Below are 23,186 nucleotides of genomic sequence, written 5' to 3'. Positions count from 1 at the left end.
AAATGGGAACAATAACAGCACTCTCTCATAGGGTCATTTATAATAGGGAATCCATGTACACACTTGGCCTAGTCACTGGGAAGTGTTACCTACTGTTAGTATAAGCGAATCAACGTCATGCTTTGCTACAGTGTGATATGCTACCATTTGTGTAACACCAAGGACAAGGACAGTGATAATCTTATTTGTTGCAGGGGAAGGGGCAATGGACAGGCACACATTAAATCAGACAAGGTACCATTTTATTCCTTATAAAATATATTTCATATTGTTGCTGTAAAAACATTACATTTCACATTTTTTTAAAAATTTTTTAACAGTAAAAATAATACTTGGAAGACAGCTGAGGGAAAAGGCGCCAATAAGACAAATTCACAGATGGGATTTATCTCCCTCTTTTTTTTTTTTTTTTTTTTTTTTTTTTTTGCCCCTGGTAAAAGTCAGAACCTGGGATGACCAGAAACAGGACAGATTTCTCCCAGCAAATCAGAGTTTCCACATCCAAATGAATATTGTTCTCCAAGGAGTCAAGCTATGGACTCACAACAACAAATGTGGCCGCGGCTCAAAACACTCTCTGAAATCACACAATTGCTTTCTGAGCCAATTTAAAAGTCACACGATTGAATCCAAGCTATTTTACTTTAAATGGTCCTTTTGCTTTGCACCTGAGACCTCTCTTGGCCACAGATGTCATTCGCTGGACTCCGTGGGTACTAAATGAGTGTCTAGCATCCTTAAGGTTGCTCAACACACAGCCCCAGACTCTGAAGGTGATTCCAAGAAATATTCTGAAAATGTCACATCACTGGAATCAACAGTTTCCCAAGATAACTGCTTTGGAAATCAGTCCCGTTAGTTTCTAAAAGCCCACCTGCGGCATCTTCCTTCCATCAGAGTCTGCTGCCCGGGTGGGCTGGGAAGGAGGGAGATACGAAGATGCAGAAAGTAGGTGTGATCACTGGGTCAGTTCCCAAGCCACCCTCACCCTCCAAGAAGACATGAATGGAGCAACCCCGAGAACAGAGCACGTGTGAAGAACCAGCACGACAGCCACAGGATGGCAGCGTGGGTGAAAGGGAGGCAAGGAGGCCGTCAGCGCCAAGGAGGAGAAGGGGCATGAGCACAGGCAGGGAAGGCGGCACCAAAACCAAGCAACAAGAACAAAGCAAAACCACCGTGGTTTCCAAACTGCTCCTCCCTTTATTCCTCCTTGCTTTCCTGCCCTGTATACCAATGGCATAAGAAGCCTGACACACAAAGAGAAAAATCCGTATATCCAGTTATATCTACACGGTTGAAACTGGGGGCAGGGGGAATTCAAACAGCTTTCTCAAGACGAGATGGCAGTGAAAACTCTGACAGAGAGGGGAAGGGAAGGTCCTCCTGAGCCCACGCGTAAGAACACGCCCTCCCCTCCCCATGAGGATCTGAAGCTGGGGATCGTCATGGGAAGTGAAACACCATCATGGGTCAGGAAACACCATCGGCAGCTGCCAGCCTTTAATTCTCAAGGAGGTCGAAGGGACAGGAAGGAGAGCCCTGCACCACCTCAGGCTAGCCTGGCTTTGAGCTCTACCAAGAGACAGAATTCCATATACATTTTTTTTACGAAGTTATAAAAATATACCCCATCACCAAAGACACCTGTGCATAAGTGTCTGTCCCTTCTGCCACCAACCTAGGGCACTACACCCTTCCCAAAATCATGCCCCTACTGCCAGATCTACAGATTTTATAACACTCAAAGTGTCCTGCATTAAAAAGCACATGTCTATTTCCTGCGTGAAGGGACCAAGGGAGCCCTGGTTGCCCAGGTACCTTCACCCAGGACTGGGAGGACGGCCTCGATGATGACCAAGGGGTGGGTGCTGACACTCCATCCTAGGACAGGTGGCTGGGTAGGATTCCCTGAGCCCCTGACAGCTGGGACACAGAGCCAGGACTTGTACCCAAGGCAGCTGGGCAGCGGGCGGTCACATTCCAGCAGGCCCTGAGGAATCCCCACATAAGTCACGCTAGGAGGAAAGTAAAACGCCAAAACAGAAACATGTCCTGCCGTCCGGGCGTGGCTCACTCTGTCTTCACGCACGGCTGGTTGGCATGGCGCTAAACTCCCTAGACCTCCCTCCTTCTCCACAAGAACAGCTCTGCTTATTGACCTGCACGCAGCCCAGGCTCTCCTAGATCCGCAGAGGCTCCAGAAACACCAAGGGCCAAAACGCCAGCAGCCACTAACCCAAACCCACATCTTCCTTCTGTCATTTCCTCATCCTGATGCTCACGGGTGCAAGGCCTCTCCTTGGCCTTCCTCATCCTGCTTTCAGGCAGCAAACAGAAATGGGGAAATCCCTGGTGGGGCCAGGAGACAGAAAGGAACCTCCAAGAACCTCCCTGGGTCTCTCCCGGCCACCCAAATAAAAGGAAACTTCAATCAGCAAAGGCTTCTGAATACATAATAAAAGAAAACAAAACATTTCTGAGGCGTCCTTTCCATAACCGGAAGGAGGAGGCGTCAGGAGGGCGCTTTCTCAGGTCAGAGCAGAGAGTTTCCAGACGCTCAAACCCTCCAGGAGTTCCTCAAGGAAAGAGAAGGGTCAAGGTAGTGTTTAACTGCCACATTCCAAAAAGTGAATTCCGGTCAGCCTTTTGGCTCAGCTTTTTGGCAACAGTCTTTTAAAAAATCTCTTTCTCTGGGCTTTAAGAAGCCATTTAATATTTGTTGGGGTGCAACCCAATGTCTGAGGGAACCCAGATTTACGTTGTTGTCACCAAGAAAGGGCTTTCCTTTGACTTCCATGCAGGGTGCTCAGACAGGGAACAGGAGGTACCCTCCGAGAAGGGCAAACCCCCTTCCCCCAGCCAGCCAGTGCTGCGCTCTGAGTCACCCATCAGCCAGAAACTCATTTTTTTTTTTTTTTTTTTTTTTTAAGAAAAGTAAATTCATCTTGCTTACAGTCCTTTCTGGAAGAGTTGAGAAAGCAAAGAAGTCACCGACTCAGCAGGAAGCAGAACGAGCTGTTCCTTCTTTTGATACATACAAGCTAATCCCCGAAAGAGCGGGGATGTGGGAAACGGAGGGTAATTAATTCTTTGGTCACTGGTTCACTGCTGAATACCCTTGGTCAGTTTTGGCTCTCTCCTATTTTAGGGGGAAAAATATTTTTGTATCTTTTTTTAAAAAATAAAATGTTCCCACAATGGGAGAAAATTGCTTTAAGTGTTACACCTTAGCCAACAGAGCCCGAACTCCATGTTTCCGTTCTTTCTCTTTCGGTTTCTGCTGAGGACTGGTGACACGTCGGCCTCTTTTCAGCGGCTGCTGGCAGGGCCAGGAGCAGAGTAGAACCTGCAGCAAGGCTCAGTCCAGGAAGCGCTGGCAGGCCTTCTTCCACCGGCAAGCTGTGCACCACTGGTCCCGGTGCTCGATGCCATACACCTTGCGGCACTTCTTAGCCTCCCCTCGGGCTTTCCTGTAGAAAGAGAGGAATGCAAATCGAGTCCCACACAGGCGGTGGGCCCAGGAGAGCGGCCAAGTGGGACTAGGAGAACAAGCAGAGGCCAAAGGGGCAGCTCCCAGCAAAAGCCACCAGGACCAGGGGCCATAGGCTCTGAGGATCAAACAGTCATCCCATCTGGTGTGTCCACCATCTGAGCTCCTCTCTGGGGACTAACCCTGGTGACTTCATCTGGGTGGGGTCAGCGTCCACACCACTGGAGACAGGGCACAGAAACCAGAAGGCAGGGGATGACAGCGGACATCTCACCTGGCACCACTCTGGGCCCGGGGTGGAGAAGTGACGATCAGGTGAGATTTCATCACAGGTGCTGGCTGCTGGGGCTCGCTGAAGCTTAGCGACCGGCTCCGGACCTGGGTGTGGGGAGAGGGGCCATGAGCAGAGGGACAGTCAGTAAAGGTGAGGGAGCCATCCTGAAAGACAGGCAGCCACCCATCCCCAGCTCCTTCTGGTGCAGGAGGCCTTGCGCCTTCCCAGGGAGAACACTCTAGCCGAGGGGAACTCTCGGCAGGAGAGTGAGGAAGGAGCAGGCCTTCATGCCACACTCAGGACCCAGCTGAGGACAGGGACAGGGGGCCACTGGACCTGGCCCCCTCTGAGGCTCTCCCTGCAGGGGACTTGGACAGAGCCGCCATGCCTGGAAGCCTCGCGCTGTCTCAGTGGCATCACTGGCAATCTGATTTACAATGTGACACCGCCCTGCAGGAGATAACTCAAGACCAGCGCCTGCTAGGTAGAGTTCCAAATGACTTCCCGCTGACTTGAGTTTGGGGTCCACCATGGCCCTTGTCCCCAGTGGCCTTGAGACTTCTGACCCAGCCCACACAGCCTCCACATTCTCCCCCTTCCTCTCCTCTCAGCATTAAAATCCTAAAAACACCCACGGGCACTAGGGGCTGATGGAGCACTGACCCCAGCCTCACCTGGCGATTTTCTTGACAAGAAACCTCCTTGCTCTGGACATCCTCTACAAGTGCCCCCTTCCACCTCCGCGAGGGGCTGTGGCCAGATGGGGAGTGCCAGGGAGGGGGCAGCACAAAGAGACCTTCAACCCGTTTGGGGGATGGCGGCAAGATGGCCACATCGACCTGTGGCCAGGTGTCCTGTGCCCAAGGGATGGCCTCCAGCCCTGGGATATGTGGGAGAGCCCTCGGCCATAACAGGCCCCAGCCATGCTACCAGCACACTCACCGGAGAGAGGGAGCAGGCAGTGGAGGGGGCGGCAGCCCAGCTGACACTGGTGTAGATGTGTGGTGAGACAGGGATCTGGAAGGACGGCAGAGCCTGCAGAAGATGAGGGTGTCAGCCTGGATTCTAGCTCAGGAAGTGTTCAGAGTCTGCCCACAATCCCCACAGCCTCATGACGGCAGCAGAAGGTGCATCTCTGCATAAGTGCAATGACCAGCAAGAGCTGGGACACACTCGGCTTTCCCGAGGACAACACTGGAGTATCATCCAATGCTCTGAAGTAGTCTCCTTATTGCGAGGCTCCGATCTCATCTTGGAACCCTTCCCTCAGAGCTGGTCTACGTGCCAGCCTCATGACTTAATCACTGCAGAAGATTTAACTTCTCAACTGGATCACCTACCAAGAACATGCCACGGCAGGTGCCAAAAGAGGCCCCCAGCCTTCTGTGTCTTGGGGGCATGGCTGGGATAAGATATGGGATCCCCCAGCAACTGCTTGAGAGTGGCAGCGTGCTCACGGGTATCCAGGTTCACGGCTATTTGTGAAAACACCAGCCACATGTCTGGGCCCCGTAGGTCAGCCAGCGCTGCAAGCGGGTCAAACACGAAATCACTAAGCGGCCACTCATTCTAACAAGGAGGAGGGCTGGCTCGTTTTGTAAAGTCTTTCTCACTGAAAGCGATACCTTTTAATAACGAATTTGCAAACTGTCCCAGGGACTGGTAAAATCGGCACAAAAGAATTTTAAGAAATATCAGCACACAGCAAGCTGCATGTTCCTTGAGTACCTACTACACGCAGGGAAGACCGCCCTAAACGTCACCCTCTGTGATAAGTTTCTCATCCACACGGGCATAAGGTTGGTCCCTCTGGTACCTGCAACACCTTCTCATGCCTCTAGTAATCAGTACTTTCACTAGTTATTATAATTAACCATAGTTACATCTTCATTTCTCTCTCAATCCGAACCACGCCCTCCACAAGGGCAGGAACTAAGTCCTCTTCTACCCAAAAATCTTACTTAGTCCAATTCTTGGCCCATAGTTAGGCATTCGAAACATGCGTGCTGGACTGTTTCTCCATGGAACACAATTCCAGGACCTAGACATCACTGTAGGAAGCCCAACTACACTACTCCATCCTCTCTTAGAAGCAGAGGTGTGACAATGTCCCCGCCCAAATCCATCACCCAGTTACTTAGGGATTCAGCTAGATTTCTAGTAACCACTCATGACAGCTGCCGATGTAGATAACTCCAGGAATTCCCACATTTATTAAGCAGTGAATTCGGTTTCGTTTCTTTGTAGAAGAGATTAGCAATTTGGCCAAAGGGCTCAGCCTTCCATCAGGGTGGTCGGTAGCCTGTGATCAAGCTGGCCCGAGATGAGTCAGCAAGAGCCTGAGCCTCCAGCGAGCCCCGCCCCATACCTGGTATGCATGATCAGCCTGAATGTGCCAGAAGGACCCAGGAGCTGACTTGCTGAGAGCCCCTGAGGGCAGGGAGGACTCCGGGCCAGGATGTTCTGGGCCGGAGGACTGGGCTTTGTGCAGAGGTGGTGGAAGAGCGGACAGAGGCACGCCGGTCATGCCGGGGGTGGGAGTTGGCTCGGTGGTGGGAGTCCCAGGGACCAGGGTGCCCACGGCAGCAGCAGCAGCGCTGGCAGATTCCTCCTTCATCTGCATCTCTGTGTAGTAGAAATCCTCCTCCCGCTTGAACTGATCAGAGTCCACCGTGTCCCTGTGTGAGAGGGAGATGCGGCATAATCAGGGGTGCGCTGCCCCCTTCAAACCTAGCGGGGACCGCGGCGGGGAGGGAAGTGATTGCTTGAGGCCACCCAGCAAGCCAGGGACGGAGCCCAAGAGAACACCTAGGAGCCTGGCTCCTGACGGGTGTCACCAGGATTATGTGCTGCACATCAATGGGAATTATTTTTCCTGGCACCTAAGGCTCATCCTCTCTCGGAACATGTGCCAACCTCTCCTCTGACAGGAAGCATCCCACGCTGAGCACGACCAAGAGCCCTCTCTGGCCCCACCTGCCTGCAGTCACGCTTTCCCCCCCAGGGCTGTGAGTCAGCTCCTACCACTAGCAGCCTGCAAAGTCGCTCTGCACAGAACACGACCCAGGCACCAGGGTGGGGCTAGCAGAGACCCACTCCCAAGGAGGAGTCGGTGGTGCAGTGCTCGGTCACCAAACATCTTGGAAACGGGGTCTCACCAACAACTGAACCAAACGACCCCATTTCTACCCAGAACTAAAACATCTTGCTTCCTGCAGTGAGGCAAGAAGACACATCCCCAAGATGGAGAGAACTCCCTTCCCATCAACAGCAACAATGTTCACCAGGATGTCTTTCTCAGGCAGCCAGGAAGACACACCAGGGGGTGTTTCCAGCAAGCCACGTTCCCGAAAGCACTGTGGGCTGTGGGTCACGGGGACTCGGCAGGGTGGAGGGACACCTGCATGCGACCCTAGGCTAGAGGCCCTGGGCTCGCACCTACCCCAGGTGGAGGGCTTTGATGTGTCGTTTGATGCCCACTATGGAGCGCAGCACTTTGCCACAGTTTGGCCACAGGCACTTGTACATCACCTTCACCGAGTTCTAGAGGAAAGGAAGATGGGGTGAGTGGATATGTCTTTCTCCTTATCCCTCGCTCATCCTTACCCAGTGGGGACGCAAAGTGGCTGCTGTCCCCGGCCTGACCCAACAAAAACCTCCAGGAAAGGGGTTCTCTGGGACCAGAGAAACTTACAACCAGGGGCTAGAAAGCCCCAACCTAAGAGATGGTCCTAGTGGCCAAGACCGGTGCTCGGTGCTATGGCTAAGACCCCACTGGAGGCCTCTCCCACGCAGACCTCTGCAGGAGCACAGGAAAGAAGGCAGGAATTGGGGTGGAGACTAAAAGGGAAGAGGCTTTAAACAGGAGGAGGAGAATCCTGGGAGTATTACCAGGTAACAGAAGCAGCAATAGAAAACCGAAATGGGAGCAAACCCAAGACTATGTAAGGCCTGCAGGGTCCCCTCCCTCCATGGCTGGCTGTCCCCACACAGACATCATCCACTCCAGCCTGGGCTCCCACTCACACCATAATCACATACCTTTCTTTTTCGTGGAGCTGGTTCATCCAACAGGAAAGGGTCAGGATCGGTCTCAAAGCCATGATCAGTTTGGGGAGAACCAAAAGCATCTCCCAAATACTTGGGGCTGGCCTGGGGGTGGGGGGGCGAAGGGGTGGAGACACCACTGCTCCCACTCCAGTGACCGCTGGTAGTGCTGCTGCCGCTGTCTGAGACGTCACCGCTCTCCTTCCATGGGTCACAGGCCGCACGGGAAGCTGGCCAGACGAAGAGAAGATGAGAGGACGCTCACGGGCTTGTCCCTGGGCGAACTCTCCCTTCTGAGCTTCGGTAAACATGGAGAGGGGTTCATTCACGGCAGCAATTTCTCTTGGTAGAACTGCTCTGCCCTCGCAGACATTTCCTACCATAGCCACCTGGTCACCACTGACCAACAGATACACACGGCAAGTTCACTTTGTATACGATTCATACAAAGAGAACCTAATTGAAATTTACTTCTCTTTTTGAACAAAAAATTTTTTATATATGGGGTCTTGCTATGTTGCCCAGGCCAGTCTCAAACTCCTGTCCTCAAGCGATCCTCTGGCCTCAGCCTCCCGAAGTGCTGCCTGTTTCTCACTTTATACATTAAATAAAGGGGGGATGGGGAGGGAGAGGGGCAAAGCCTCTGCAGCCTCCAGGCCTGGTTGAGAACAGGCACACCCAGAGTGTTGGGTACCACCCGGAGCATTTTCCTACAGCTGAGGCCAGCTTAAAGGTCTTCTTGATCAGCTTTCCTGAAAAATGCTTTTTCAATCATCTAAACTCAGACCAGTCCACAGAAACCTAGGGGTGGAACAAACCACTCAGCCTCTGCAACTCTCAGGAGGGTGCGCAACATTTCCCAGGGCCAGCTTCGGCCCAGGTGGAACCTGCTTTAATCAGGAAGTACCACGTTTGGAGGAGGAAAGACAAGCTCTGCGAGCAATTCTGATCATTGCAAGGTGGCAGGGGGCTTTCGTGCCTGACGTGGCCCTGAAGCAGCTGCCAGGCTCCTGAATGCCTCCGAGCAGGAGGATAGGCATCAGCAGACATGGGGAATCTTCCGTTTTTAAACAGCATATCTGCAGGCTGCGCGGGCCCAACCCAGACTCTCTCACTCCTTGGCCAAAAATCCAGGTGAGTTTATAATATAGGAGAATCTGAAATTCTGATATGTGGAAAAAACAAGAGAGAGGGGAAAAAGCTACCTGTCCTCAAAAGCCCCAACTCAACAGGGGCGTTCCACAGAGCCCCCTAACTCTGCATTCCAAGGTCTACTAGCACATCCCTTGCAGCCAGGATAAAATCCTGCTTTCTCTCCTCCTGCTCATAGTCCAGACTCCTTCAGTGCTCATCAGGGATCTACCTGGCACAGGCTCCCATCTTCCCTTGTTTCCAGTCCAGACTCTCCTTACATCTCACATCCTAGAAGCAGCCTACCCAAAAAGAACGAGATGGAGAAAGAACTCTTCCCTTCCCAGATACCGCTGTCATGTCTCACAGCTATCACTGTCCCTTCCTGGGAACCAAGAGATTACTACATGTACATGTGTGCTTTAAAAAGGGTACACATTCAGGGCAGTACACAAGAATCATTAAACAGGCCAACAGGTGAAAGACCCACACACATCCACTGATAGGAAAACAATCAGGGAGAGAAAGGCAGACAGCAGAATACTACATGGCTACATCTAGGATGCTCAGTACTCTGGGACAAAGGGCAGGTCAAGCGGCAGGCACATCCTACAAATGCGGCAGTCCTTCCATACAGGAACCACTCACAATGGCTCAAACGCATGAAATCTGTATGGCAGATTTTGACTGGCACACAAAGGAAGCAAAACATAAAGCAAAAAGTTATCTATGTTATAAGTTAATGTATAAGTTATAAGTGACTCCATCTTTGATCATAAGTTTTTCTAGGACACAGGCAATAAATACACATTTTATAGCACGAAAATAAAGTACTGCTCTACAAATGCATGGCACTGAGACCTTACGAGTGAACTTTTAAGAAATATTTATAATCCTGTTGTCTACACACAGACATACAAACACACATGCCATCCTAACCACACAGAAACCAAAGGGACTAGGTGGCGTTTGTGCAAATAGTATCCATGACTCTCTTAGTCAAGGTTTTGGTCATTGGATAGACCACACTTTGCAGAATACTTCAAGATAATTAGGCCAACGAAGCCTTATATTTCCACTGACTTCAGCTACAAGATAAAAAATATACTGTCACCAAAAAAATATTTAATAGACAATAAATTTGTTTTTTTTTTTTTTTTTACAAAGGGACTTAAAATTATCAGGATGATGGCCTATCAGTGAGATGCTTCTACACTGATGTGCCCTTGTGTATGCATGTATTATACATACCCTCCTGATGGGAACTGGAGTCAGTAATTTTCTTTTCTTTCCCTTTAGGACACTTTCCTGATCTTTCCACTGTTGACCCAACCATGCAGATCTCCTAAACTCTCCTGAGAACTTAGAAATTAACTTGTTTCCTCTTCCCTATTTGGCTGTGCTAATAGAGCAGGCATGCAATACTAGGCTTCACAGCTAGGTGTCCTCATAGTACGATGACTTCCTTTGGCAGCCAACTTTGAGTCACAAAAGTAAGTTTTCTCTCTCCCTTATGTTTAATTTCTATTTAGGGAGATTCCTTATGAGGGATACTTATGAAGGCCACTTTCCTCCTGCTATGTACTCAGAGCTAACTCCATATTTTCCTGTAAGCTTATAAGTAGCTTGCAATTCAGTTAGGTGTCCACCAATGAAAAAGTTCTTCCCTGGGAGTAAGGGAGGCCAGCCCTGCCATGAATTTCCCAAAAAACTTCAGGTTCACTACCAGTCTTGCCAAACTACTGACAAATACCCAGCAATCCTTTTTTCCCTCATATTATTGATAAAGTATTTTGGGGTTGCAACTACATAAATTTTGTTTTAATAAATTTGCCTTGAAGTCGAACCTCTGGTTTTTATTAAGCAATTAGACTTACTTTAGAATTTAACTCATTTATTCCGGGTCCTTGTCCCGTAGGCTCACACTAATTTATGAGACTGAACTAGGCATGTGGAACGAGGGCATGACATTTTCTCCACTAGGGGACCATTTAGCATATTTCTACAATGTGAACTAAATATTCCTCTACTGGCCTCATTCAGGCCCCACCAAAGTGCTGGGCTCAGCCACTCCCATGGAAGAACTTACTCCGCAGGCCACTGTGGCTCAGTCCCATGCTCAACCATCTTCACAATGCACCAGGAAACTCCTCCCCAGGTGAGGAAACTGAGGAAAAATAACGGATGCATCTAACTCCATGGCATGCAGCCAGTCGGAGCCACTGGGAGGGGTCCCTGAAAATTCTGTTGCCAGGCTGGTGACGTAGGCAACTAGCTGCTCTACACAGAGGATGTCTGTCGTGGGCCTCTGTCATGCCCAGAACTCAGCTGGGCCCCGCTTGCTCACCAGAGAAGTTGGCCTCGGTCCCGGGAGGACTCTGCACAACAGGGCTGCAGGACAGGGACGTCAGCACCATGGCCGCCATCATCTCATCCATTTCCACTGCGTCCGACTTCCTGGATTCACATGCATGAGTGGAAAAGGTTACTTCCTGGCACGGCGGGCCCATGGTCCTTGCAAAATGAGACACCGCTTCTGGCTGGTTTCACATGATCATCTTACACTTCTGGACTGACCCCTCTAAGTCCCCCCAACTCCAATCAGCCAGAGTGTGCTCAGATCATATAAACTAAGTGAAACATGAAGGTCTCCCCTTCTCCCTGAGCAGTACCCATTCTGAGCGATGCTTATAATATTAGGCAGCCCCGGTGTAAGCCACTGGGTCTCATCCCACTGTGACGCCCTGAGACAGCCCCATTCTCCCGTGACTTTGCTGCCAAACTCTGCAGCTTAAAAAGGAGAATTTTATTTAGGGGAAAGAGGATAGACTCAAAATGAAATGAACACGGGGACAAAAGACACCCACTGGAATTCAAAAGCACAACAATTACCTCCTTTCCTTGCCCCACATTTAAAATGAACAGGGAACAATTATATACTAACCACCTTCTCCCACCCCTCCCCCAAGAAAAATGGTAAGGCATTCTGACAGCTTCTGAATGTCAACAGAACCTACTACCCAAGCCAATGTGCAAATAAACCAGAAGCACTAAAATAAATCTCCCAACGCAAATGTCCATGCTTTCTACAGCAGAATTCTATAAAATGTTACACATAATTTTTTTAAAATCCATATATCACTACACTATTTGGAAGTAAAATTCGAGCTGTGTAGAAGTTAACGCTAAAGTATTAGGAAAACTTAGTCTGAAATAAACTTCTAAGTGGTCTGTTTCAAAGGGCTGTCTTAATTTATTCCTTATAATTCAGGTCCACTAAAATATGACTTGGGTTTGAAGCAGCTAAACCAAGACTATTAATACATTAAACATTAAAGACTATTAATACATTAAACAAATTAGCATCTCTGTTTTTGTATGATCTTTGAATTTTCATTTCCATATAACAGAAAAATAAATTCTTTGCCTGCATTTCGCTGAATACACCATCGCAAACATTGCTGCTCTGATCTGGTTTCAAAATACTGGGTCTACCGTGTTTTGTAGCATTCATAGACAAACACAGAGAGGTGAGATAGGGTGTGACTGCTTTGCACATCTTATATATAAGACAATTTCAGTTGGCAGATTTTCTTTTTAAATCTTAAAAGATCAATGTACATAGAGCATATAACATAGAAATTAGGATATATATTCTTAGAAAAAAGTCGTATCACAAAATTCTAAAGCAAAATACATTCTTCATTCAGTACCAATGGTTCTGAATATCTAAGCTACGGGTAAGCATGCTGCGGGTTGTGGAGCAAACATAGTCTGCTGCTTGTTTCTGTAGGGTTTCAAGCTAAGAATGGTTTTACATTTTTAAATGGTTTGGTTTTGTGGGATTTCTTTTTCTCTTTTTTTTTTTTTTTTTGAGATGGAGTCTCACTCTGTCACCCAGGTTGGCTTCAAGCAATTCTCGTACCTCAGCCTCTGAAGTAGCTGGGATTACAGGCAAGCACCACCACGCCCAGCTAATTTTTGTCTTTTCAGTAGAGACGGGGTTTCACCACATTGGCCAGGCTGGTCTCAAACTCCTGACCTCACGTGATCCACCCACCTTGGTCTCCCAAAGGGCTGGTATTACAGGCGTGAGCCACCACATCCAGCCTGTTTGTTTTTTGTTTTGGTTTGGTTTGGTTTTTGTTTTTAGAGCAGTCTTGCTCTGTCTCCCAGGCTGGAGTGCAGTGGTGCCATCAGTGCTCACTGTAGCCTCAACCACCTGGGCTCCAGCAATCCCCCTGCCTCAGCCCCCTAAGGAGCTGGGACTACAGGCAAAAGCCACCACGCCTGACTAATTTTTTTATTTTTTATTTTGTAGAGTCAAAGTCTTGCTATTTTGCCCAGGCTGGTCTCAAACTCCCAGCCTCAAGCAATCTTACCAAAATGGTGCAGTTACAGGTGTGAACCACTGCGCCTGGCCTAAATAGTTTTAAAAATCAAAAGAAGGATATAATTGATGGACATGTGACACAAGAAAAGTATGTAAAACTGAAATCTGAGGGTCCACGAATGAGGTTTTATTGAGGACAGCCATACCCATTTGTTTCCGCATCACCCCTGGCTGTTTGGACACCACAGCAGAGCTGAGCAGTGGGGACAGAGACTGTTTAGTCCATGAAGCCTAAATTATTTACTATCTGGGCCATTCAAAACAAGTTTGTTGACTCCTGATTTAAGCCAGTTCTTCCCCATCTCTCATCATAAACTATGACCTGATGTAGTTTAAGCACAAGAGGGGAAAAAAATAGCCCTTTGCCCAACCAAAGGTACATTGCCCATATAGAGCTATGGAAAAGAAAAGATGCCATTCTGGGCCAGGCAAGGTGGCTCACGCCTGTAATCCCAGTACGTCGGGAGGCCGAGGCAGGTGGATCACCAGCGGTCAGGAGTTTGAGACTAGGCTGACCAATATGGTGAAACCTTGTCTCTACCAAAAAATACAAAAATTAGCCAGGCGTGGTGGTGCACACCTGTAATCCCAGTTACTCGGGAGGCTGAGGTGGGAGAATCGCTTGAACCCAGGAGATAGAGGTTGCAGTGAGCCGAGATCATGCCACTCAACTCCAGCCTGGGTGACAGAGTGAGGCTGTCTCAAAAAAAAAAAAAAAAAAGAAAAAAGAAAAGATGCCAAAGATTCCCCTTTTCTGTGTCCCATGTGTCCCAATATCTTGGCACCCAGACGCCAATGACACCACATTTCTTCCACACCGCAAGGCAGCCCACACCCTCACACCACACTACCCACGTGACTCTTAAAACCCAATTTCTTCTCCCACACAAACCTCTTTGGGACATCAATGTTCCTGGAGACAGGCCTGTAGGCCAGGGCCTGGGCTCCGGGCTCCAGGGGTAGTGCCTGGGGACAGGGGCCCTGCAGCTCCGCCAGCCACACTTCCTCCACCCTGCAGGAGACCTGCAGCTTCTGCTCCAGCAGCCAGACGGTCACCTGACCCTCCATCCAGCTGTGCTGCTCCACCAGTCCTGTGCACTCTTGACCCCGATACCACACATAAACCTGCGGGAACAGGGACAGCAGCCAGCGGTCAGCCCTGGATGCGTCTCACCCTGAAGTTCTCAAGCACCCCACATCCCAGGAGCCAGGGTCTGCCTGCCACGAACCATGTTCTCTGCCTCATTCATCTTTTATTCAAGCAGATGTTCCCAGGTACTCCCTTCCCACCTGAGTACCCACACAGGCCTGATTCCTCCCAAGGTAGATCCTTATCAGCTCTCTAGACTGGCAGGCAGCAAACATGTCAGCTTCTGCGACTTTCTCTGAATCTAGAATCTGTACTCATGTTCCTGCCTTCCTTGCCCCGGATGCACTGCCTGTCTGCTGGTGCCCAACTGACACTCTGAACTGCTCATTATCCTGCACTCAGAGGATGCTGAGTCCACCTGGGGACAACGTGGCAGGGGTACAGAGGCAGGTCAACCTCTCACCAGGGGGACCTGGAAGTTGGCTGGCCACCTTCCCTCACAGGCAGGGAGGCCTGGTGGGCACAAGCCTTGGCAGGGAGACAGAGGTAGAGTCCTTATTTAGGAGGCCTTGGGAGGGCAACGAAAGAGAACCCCAGGCACCTGGACCTCATGATAACATCAGACCCAGGGCCCTGGCACAGGGGCAGGGACGCTGGAAAAAGAAATCCACACCGAATCCAACTATACAAACATCTCTGACTCCTGAAAGTGTCTAAAGGGAATTCAAAGACGCAATGTTCTTGGACTCTCATAAGCCTGAGATGCTTTCCTTTGGTAAAGTTGTAAACTGAGGCAGATTAACAGAAATGTGGCTATGGCCATCCTTCAAACTGAGGTTTTGAACAAGCCAAAGCCCACAGCATCAGATGCTAGGTCTTGCCACCTTCTACAGACAACACTGTGGTAGAGAAGCCCTGGGTCTACTAACAATATCATATTCTCTTGGGCGATCTGCTGCCCAGGCACCCTGTGGCTGGAGGGCAAAGGTCTGCACTCAAAACGGTGTCCAGAGAGTTTGCGGCCTGTCACTAGGGCACCTCCACCCACCACCCCACGACTCGCAGGATGGGACACCTGTCCATGTTGGGATCAACCTACCTTCTGCCCAGGCTGAAAGGCCACCTGCTGAAGGCCCGAGGTGCTGGGAGCCTTAACGACTTCCTTGGGCTGCTCCTGGCAGGGGGTGTCATCAGAAGCGATGAAAGGCTGGGGAGCGGCCCCTTCCAGCAGTGGCTCCGAGGGTGGGGCGGTCGAGGGCCCCTCCGAGGCACTGGGTCCCAACACCCGGGCTCCGAGGAGGGACCGCTTTCCAAGGCGCCGGGACAGGACGCTCGCCATGCTGCTGCCTCTCCTCTCCTGCGGAGGCGAAGGGGACACTGAGGCCTCTGCCCATCACCTGGGGGAATCAGGAAGCTTTCAGGAGGGAGCCCCACACAGCAGGAGCCAGGAAGGGTCTGCTCAAGTAAGTGAACCCTTTAAAGTCAACTTTTACCATCCCTCCTTTTCACAAAAGTGATTTCCATTCCTAGTAGAATAATCAGAAAATACTCTGTGTAACAGAAAAACAAACCACTCAGGAACCTGCCTCCCCGGGAGGCCCACTCTTCCTATACACCAGGCCAGGCTTCCTTCTGTGCGTGTATGTACACTTTTGTTTCTGTAAAAATGGGACTGCTGTTTGGTAAACTGTATTTTTACTTAACTGTGTAAGTTTTGCAATATCATTCAATATTATTTTATAAAAACATGTTTAGAAGCCACTCAGCATTTTCCTAGGTGGACACATCATTCCTATTCTAATCTCTTACTATTTATTGTACCCAAAGGCTGCACCCAATGGTCTGCCGTCTAAACTTCTCTGCCTGCAGGGAGCATCCTCTGAGCTAAACCTCAGCACACACACATCAATCACGGCTTCCGCAGGGCAACTTCCAGGATACGATATTGCTGGGTCAAAGCCTGAGGACATCTGATGCACATAGATTCTCAAGCTCAGCTAGCTCAAAGCTGCAAAGAACCATAGAAACTTACCGAGCTTGGCTAGGTGTGGTGGCTCACGCCTGTAATCCCAGCACTTTGGGAGACTGAGGTAGGTGGATCACTTGAGGTCAGGAGTTCAAGACCAGCCTGGCCAACATCGTGAAACCCTGTCTCTACTAAAAACACAAAATCAGCCAGGCATGGTGGCGCATGCCTGTAATCCCAGCTACTCAGGATGCTGAGGCAGGAGAATTGCTTGAACCCAGGAGGCAAGAAGCTGCAGGGAGCCAAAATCACACCACTGCACTCCAGCCTGGACAACAGAACGAGACTGAGACTCCAAAAAAAAAAAAAAAAAAGAAATGAACCAAGCTCCTCTCATCTTACACTTGAAGAAACTAATGTTGAGCACATGACTTGTTCAGGTGGCAAAGGTAGTTGGTGCAAGAATCTGAACAGGCCTCTCAAAGTGAGTCCCTATCAGGGGACCGGCTGACCCACAGTGCTCCCAGGCCTGACACTGCTGGCAGAAGGGGACGAGTCAGACCCAGTGCTTTGCAAATTCAGGTTGCCCTCCTCCTACGGAGCACACGCAGCTCCTCAGTTCCTAATCTCTGCTGTTCCAGTCCTCTGTTCCCTCCTATTCGCCTATTATGTGCAAAGCATATCCCAGGTGCTGTGGGGTCACAGCAGGTATAAAACACCAGGGTTTCCAGGGACCTCAGCATCAATGTTGACTGCCCCCCACCCCTCTACCACCACCACCATCACCCCCCATCCCCTCACCTCCCCCCCACCCTCCCAACTATGGGGCTAATTCCACTCAAGTGTTCCCCTCCCACCCCACCCACATCAGGAGGACACCTGTGGCACAGCTCTTAGCTCAAGCTATCTTTGAACAGTTCCATAAGCCTCCTTTCCTTTTCACCCTTGTCCAGAAGCCCCCCAGGCTCTCTTTCTGTAGGTACCACACCATCTCCACACCTCCCAAATCCTGGCCTCTTTCCAAACCATTCCAGCAAAGTATGTTCATGAACATCTCCACAGTAACAAAACAGAAATGGCAAGAGAATTCTAAAGGATAATAATATATTGGCAAATACTGAGTAAAGGGGCAAAATGCTGGTTTTCATGAGCATTTTACGCAGAAACTCAAGGGCTAGAATCTGCTGGCATAGTATCTCCACCATGAATCTTCCAGAAAGCAAAGAAAATATTAATACGAGGAAAAGGTTGGAGTCACAGCACGCAGACAGAAATTCGTAGTCAGGTATCTGGTAACTACATCCAATGACACTCTCTCTAAAAGCTTCATTGTAACAATAAAAAGGGAGACAAATACAAAGAGTAGATTCTTTGCCACTATTTAAAAAAAAAAATGTATACCTAAGCTAAATTGGCTGTTTTTTTTGTTTGGGTTTTTTTTTTTTTTAGATGGAGTCTCATTTTGTTGCCCAGGCTGGAGTGCAGTGGCATGATCTCAGCTCACTGCAACCTCTGCCTCCTGGGTTCAAGTGATTTTCCTGCCTCAGCCTCCCAAGTAGCTGAAACTACAGGTGTGCACCACCACGCCTGGCTAATATTCTGTATTTTAGTAGAGACAGGTTTTCATCATGTTGTCCAGGGTGGTCTCAAACTCCTGAGCTCAGGCCGTCTGCCTGCCTTGGCCTCCCAAAGTGCTGGGATTACAAGCATGAGGCACCGTGCCTGGCCTAAACTGGTTTTTAAAACACTGTCACCTACATACCTTCGTCTTTGGAGCCTCAGGCTAAAATGGAGCACCTCTAACTCTCAGTCCAGTTTCACTGGGCTGACAGGATCCAGAGGTGAAGCCGCAACACCACGTAGAGACATGAGATGGCAGCATCAACCCAGAGAAAGAAACTACACCACTTTCTTAGCCAAAAAACAACAACAACAACAACAACAACAAAAACCTAATGGCCTCCCCACTTTCTAGAGCAGGAAGTTTGGGGTTTCTACCACCGAAAATGAAGAAAGGGTAGTATTTCCCAAATTCCTGGGCTCCCAGTCTTCAGACGGCACCTGAAATGTTTGGCCAACAAACTCGGTCGATGTTTTTTCTAAGCCTTTTTCTTTTTTTAATTTAAAGACTGCTTTCTACTGGCTGTTTCGCTTGTGCCTGCAACCTTCCACGCCTGCCGGATCCGCATGGAGTTGGTGAACCTGCTGCTTCTGACTGGATCCCTCCTGTCCCCTTTCTCCTTTAACTGGCCAGAATTCCACACCAAAATACATTTTCTCATTGGCTTTCTTTTAGTACTGCCAAATCTTAATTTTTAAAAGCAGAAGAGAAAGAAGGAAGGGAAACTGTCTTTATTAAGTGCCTAAGAAGTACTAGCTTTCATAAATTGTATCTAATTTAATCCTCAAAAGGATGTGAGATGAACCAATGGTTTACCATTTCTGATGAGGTGACAACCTCAGAGCGGTCATGGTGCCAAAGCTGCACACTTAGGAACTGCAGCCTTGGCTATGAACTCATGTCCATCTGGTGTCAGAGGTCACAATCCTGCCACGATTCTAGTAGGTGTGGAATCTCTCAAAATAAAACAATTAATTAAGTTGATTTTCATCAACCTGGTGTTTTTTTCCCTATGTTAGTGAACCTTGATGGGAAAAATAGCTCCTGGCCAGGTGCAACGGCTCATGCCTGTAATCCCAAACACTTTGGGAGGCCGAGGCAGGCAGATCACTCGAGGTTGGGAGTTCAAGACCGGCCTGGCTAACATGGTGAAATCCCATCTCTACTAAAAATACAAAAAATTAGCCAGGTGTGGTAGCGTGCACTTGTAATCCCAGCTACTTGGGAGGCTGAAGCACAAGAATTGCTTGAACCCGGGAGGCAGAGGTTGCAGTGAGCTGAGATTGCACCACTGCACTCAAGCCTGGGGGACAGAGTGAGCCTCCGTCTCAAAAAAAAACAAAAAAGAATCGCTGGAACCCAGGAGGCAGAGGTTGCAGTGAGCCGAGATCACACCACTGTACTCCAGCCTGGGAGACAGAGAGAGAGACTCCATCTCAAAAAAAGAAAAAGAAAAAATAGCTCCTGATCTAAAAGTCTACACATCCATTTTCTCACGGACTTTCATTCCTTGAAAAAATCTTCTCTCCACTTGCATCTTGGCCTCTTACCTACAGAATAAAGGTCAACGCTTTAGTCTGACCCTGCTAAGCAGCCCAAGCCGCTGTTAATCATTTAGCAGTTCGAGTTTGGGAAGACCTTTATACACATATTGCCCTCTGGCAGGGCACGCAAAGGGATAATGGGATCAACCCAAAAAGTCAGGGAAAACCTTAGCCAAGTTTATACTGGGGATTAATAGCATGGAAGTGGGAGAAATACAAATCTAGACTAATTCAGGCTGGGCAGCATCACCAGGCGCCACTTGATGCCTCGCCTGTGTTAATCAGCACACTCATTACATTTACAGACGTGGCTCAAGAGACAGCACAAGTAACCAAGAGTCTTCGGGGACTCAGAGCGAATAACAGCATTGGCGAAGGTCTGCCAACAGGTGGGTCGAGGAGCAAGGTTAACTCTGAGCTGCCTGTGACTTTTCAGGACCTCCTGCTATCTCATAAGCACTCCTGGGGTCCTGCCCACCTGGTGTACTTCCACCATTCCAGCGGTGGCCTCCTTCCAACCTCTCTCCTCCAGGATCTCCACTTCATTCACTCCTCTGCTGAGTTCTTTCTTGGGAGCTATCAATGGTCCCTATAAACCAGCCATCCCCTAGTTCGCCATATGGTTCTGGAGCAGCCAAGAGAAATCAAGAAACACCTATTTCAGGGTAACAGTAACAGTAGTTCAACACACAGCCAAATCCCACTTTATGACTTTACATTCTCCTCTTACGGATTCCCTGACTGAAATCTGTGCTGTGCTGAAGGCTTCTCAGGAAAGTTTTAAGGGGATACCAAGCCCTCTTGTGTTCCTCACTCCCTGCTGCCATCACCAACAGGAGGGATTGGCTACCCTAGATAACATCTTTCAGTCCATGTCCAAAAGGAGTTAGCTCTTTTCAGGGCTCAGCAAACACATTCTGATGTGCTAATAGCCCTTAATGAGGACATCTACCATCAGTTAAGGAACTGGAACAGGCAGAACAGTAAAACAAACTCTCTCTGTGGTTCAGGGTTGCAAACTGCTATTTGTCATGTAACTGTTGCTGGACAACCACATGTCTCAGCACACGTAGGCACGCCCCCACACTTGTGTGCGTGCACACACTCACGCAGTGGCTGCACTCTCCTACCACCCAGGGACACTGCAGCGAGCCATGGTATCACCTAGCGGCACTTCCAGAACACAGGTCATAAGTCAAAGTGATTCACTGCACAACTCGTGGGGTTTCTTTTAACTTAAGAAGGGTGAAGTTTGGAGTAAGACTCCTATTTGCAAAAGCTTGGGTGCTTGCTACTTCTCTAATGAATAATTTATAGGTCAACTGAGGGATATAAACCCTCCTGCCAAGAGCTTCAGATTCTCTGCTAAACTCTGCTCTCTGTGTATTTTATTATCTCCATTGGGTATCACTGCAGGAACAACAGTTTAAGTTTTTAGATGTTTGGTTAATATTTAGCGTATCATTCTTTATCTTTTATCAGAAAAGGGCCAATTTTTCCTTTAAATCTGTTACATTTTTATTTAAATTTTTCAGTGTGATGTTCTCAACTTTCCAGGGCATAGGGATACATGCCTATAGTCCCACTACTCAGGAGGCTAAGGCAGGAAGATCGTCTGAGCTCTAAATAAATAAATAAACAAAGGTCAAAGTGTTTGCAGTGAATGTTTGCATCTCTTATTTTACAACAGAACTCCATGGAGAATAAGATTCCCAAACAACTCATTTTCAGCAATTCTTAGCCAACATCTCTGCTGACAAATGCCATGAGTAACTTGCAAGCATATTTATAAGTATATGCAAATATGTTTAGGTCCTCCTGGTTTGCAGGTCACCATTTGAACCTTGGCAGAAGCAAACTGTCCCATTCCATATCCAACTGCTACCTGGTGGCTGGTTCTCAAGCCGTTTTTTTCTGGTATGTCTTCCCCAAAGAAAGCAAAAAAAAAAAAAAAAAAAAGACCCTTCGCTAAGCATACACGGACTTTTTCTTTGAAGAGACAGGAGAAAACTCCTCCTGGCTTTCAACAGAAAGCCAGGGCCTCAGCAAGAGCACCCAAAGCCCTGATCTAAAACTTCTGGCTCTCTGAAATTATCAGGTCCTGTTATCCTATTTTTAAGAGGGGTGTGGTGTGTACTTAGGATTTTCACAGTACAAGCTTCAGACACATGGCACTGAGCATACTGGTGATTGATTCAAGTTCTAAATCAGCTGGTCAGAGTGTGACAATTTGGATTCTCAGGACATTCTAATTATTGTCTTTTTCTGAAGGTTTTAAAAAACTGGACTACATTGCATCAGTGTAGAATAGTTTAGACTACCAGTAAAATTAAAATGATAGAGTATCAAGATTGATAGGGACCAGAATAACTGTCCAACTCCCATTCAGGGCTGGACTGTTCTCGATGGCATACCCTATAACTGAGCATCCAGCCTTACTATTACTCTAAGTAATAGACGTAATACAGTAATGGAAAGGAAAAAGAAGGAACCCCCAAATAACACCGCTATTTTCATATTCCAGCAGATGGGCCATAGAATCAGGTCATCTGATCTGCTTACAGCGAATTCTCTCCAGCAAATAATAAACGATCCTGATCAACAAATATTTCTGCTGGTCTGACTGCACAACAGTCATTCAGTCAAGTAAAAGAGACGGTTTCTGTTTGCGCTGCTGGCAGGAAAGCGTTTTCACAGCTCTACCCAGGAAAAAATACACTTCCCCTTCCTTCACACCTACCTCCCCGTTTGCTCTCAGAAATGCAGTGCCTTTGTTCACGACTCTCTGGAGTTCACACTACCCTATTACACAAGACAGCTCTTAGGACACTCCTTGGCACACAGTGAGGGCTCAGGAATCCACAACCCTCTCTACTGGCACCGATGGGACTGCAGCCTCCTTAGACTGATCTTAAACAGCTGATCTTCCCAGGGGTAAGAAGAGGCCCAGATTCAAGAAAAATGTGTTGTAAGAAAGAATACCTGCTGCTGGCCCTAAAATGAAGGCAAAAGTGTCAAGAGTATTTGAACTTGCTTCCAAGACAGGGTTTCCTTAAAAACAGGTAGACAGAAGGAAGCAGGTATAAGCAGGACTATGCTGACAGATGTCCGGGTGAGGGGACACAGTTGTCCTGCAGTGTTTTTGTAAATGCGTGGGGCGCCGGGGCGTGCATGTATGTGGCGGGGGAGGGGCGGCGTGCAGTGTGGTTAAACCTGATTTAAACTGTTCTCAAACCACATGACACTTCCAGGAGGTGGGGAGATGGATGATTGCTGACTTGGCATTTTACCCAGAGCCAGGACTGGAGGGAGGGAACCAGGAGCCGAGTATCCCCAGGGAGAACAAGCCTCACAGAACTAGCAGTTGTCTCTAGCAGTCTTCAGGGTAAACTTCTAAGAGACCTGCACACGACCTCAAACTACCCACAAATGCTTGAATGGCACTTAGGTTTATACTCTCTTGAATGCACACATTGGGGACTTCTTCTCTTTCCTGACTTCTCAGCAACTCAATAAAATACGGAGGAACAAGATCATCCTCATTTTAGAGCTGAGAACACAGGTTCAAGAAGGTCACCTATTTGTCCAAAATCCCAAAGCTAGCAAGCAGTGGCATTGTCAGTTTCC

General features: G+C 48.6%; 1 protein-coding gene across 6 annotated transcripts in view; it reads right to left on the bottom strand.

Moving 5' to 3' along the window:
- Positions 1–240: 240 nt before the first annotated feature.
- The window catches only part of ZNF395 (zinc finger protein 395), a 41,444-nt gene continuing 18,498 nt past the window's right edge, over positions 241–23,186 (bottom strand). For 2 of the 6 annotated variants that reach the window (XM_030937731.1, XM_030937732.1), the window contains 9 exons: positions 15,528–15,785; positions 14,231–14,463; positions 11,293–11,402; positions 7,809–8,044; positions 7,210–7,310; positions 6,136–6,445; positions 4,710–4,802; positions 3,768–3,871; positions 3,173–3,473 (listed from right to left, as the gene is read on the bottom strand). In XM_030937731.1, the coding sequence (XP_030793591.1) occupies positions 3,362–3,473; positions 3,768–3,871; positions 4,710–4,802; positions 6,136–6,445; positions 7,210–7,310; positions 7,809–8,044; positions 11,293–11,402; positions 14,231–14,463; positions 15,528–15,767 (1,539 nt within the window). In that variant the 5' untranslated portion in view covers positions 15,768–15,785 and the 3' untranslated portion in view covers positions 3,173–3,361. Of the gene's footprint in view, positions 3,474–3,767; positions 3,872–4,709; positions 4,803–6,135; positions 6,446–7,209; positions 7,311–7,808; positions 8,045–11,292; positions 11,403–14,230; positions 14,464–15,527; positions 15,826–23,186 lie in introns of all 6 variants that reach the window. The other 4 variants (XM_030937729.1, XM_030937730.1, XM_010370913.2 and 1 more) reach the window with 3 other exon arrangements.

Source organism: Rhinopithecus roxellana, chromosome 9, assembly GCF_007565055.1.
Source record: "Rhinopithecus roxellana isolate Shanxi Qingling chromosome 9, ASM756505v1, whole genome shotgun sequence".
Classification (NCBI taxonomy): domain Eukaryota; kingdom Metazoa; phylum Chordata; class Mammalia; order Primates; family Cercopithecidae; genus Rhinopithecus; species Rhinopithecus roxellana.
This window is presented reverse-complemented; position numbering and strand designations above follow the sequence as displayed.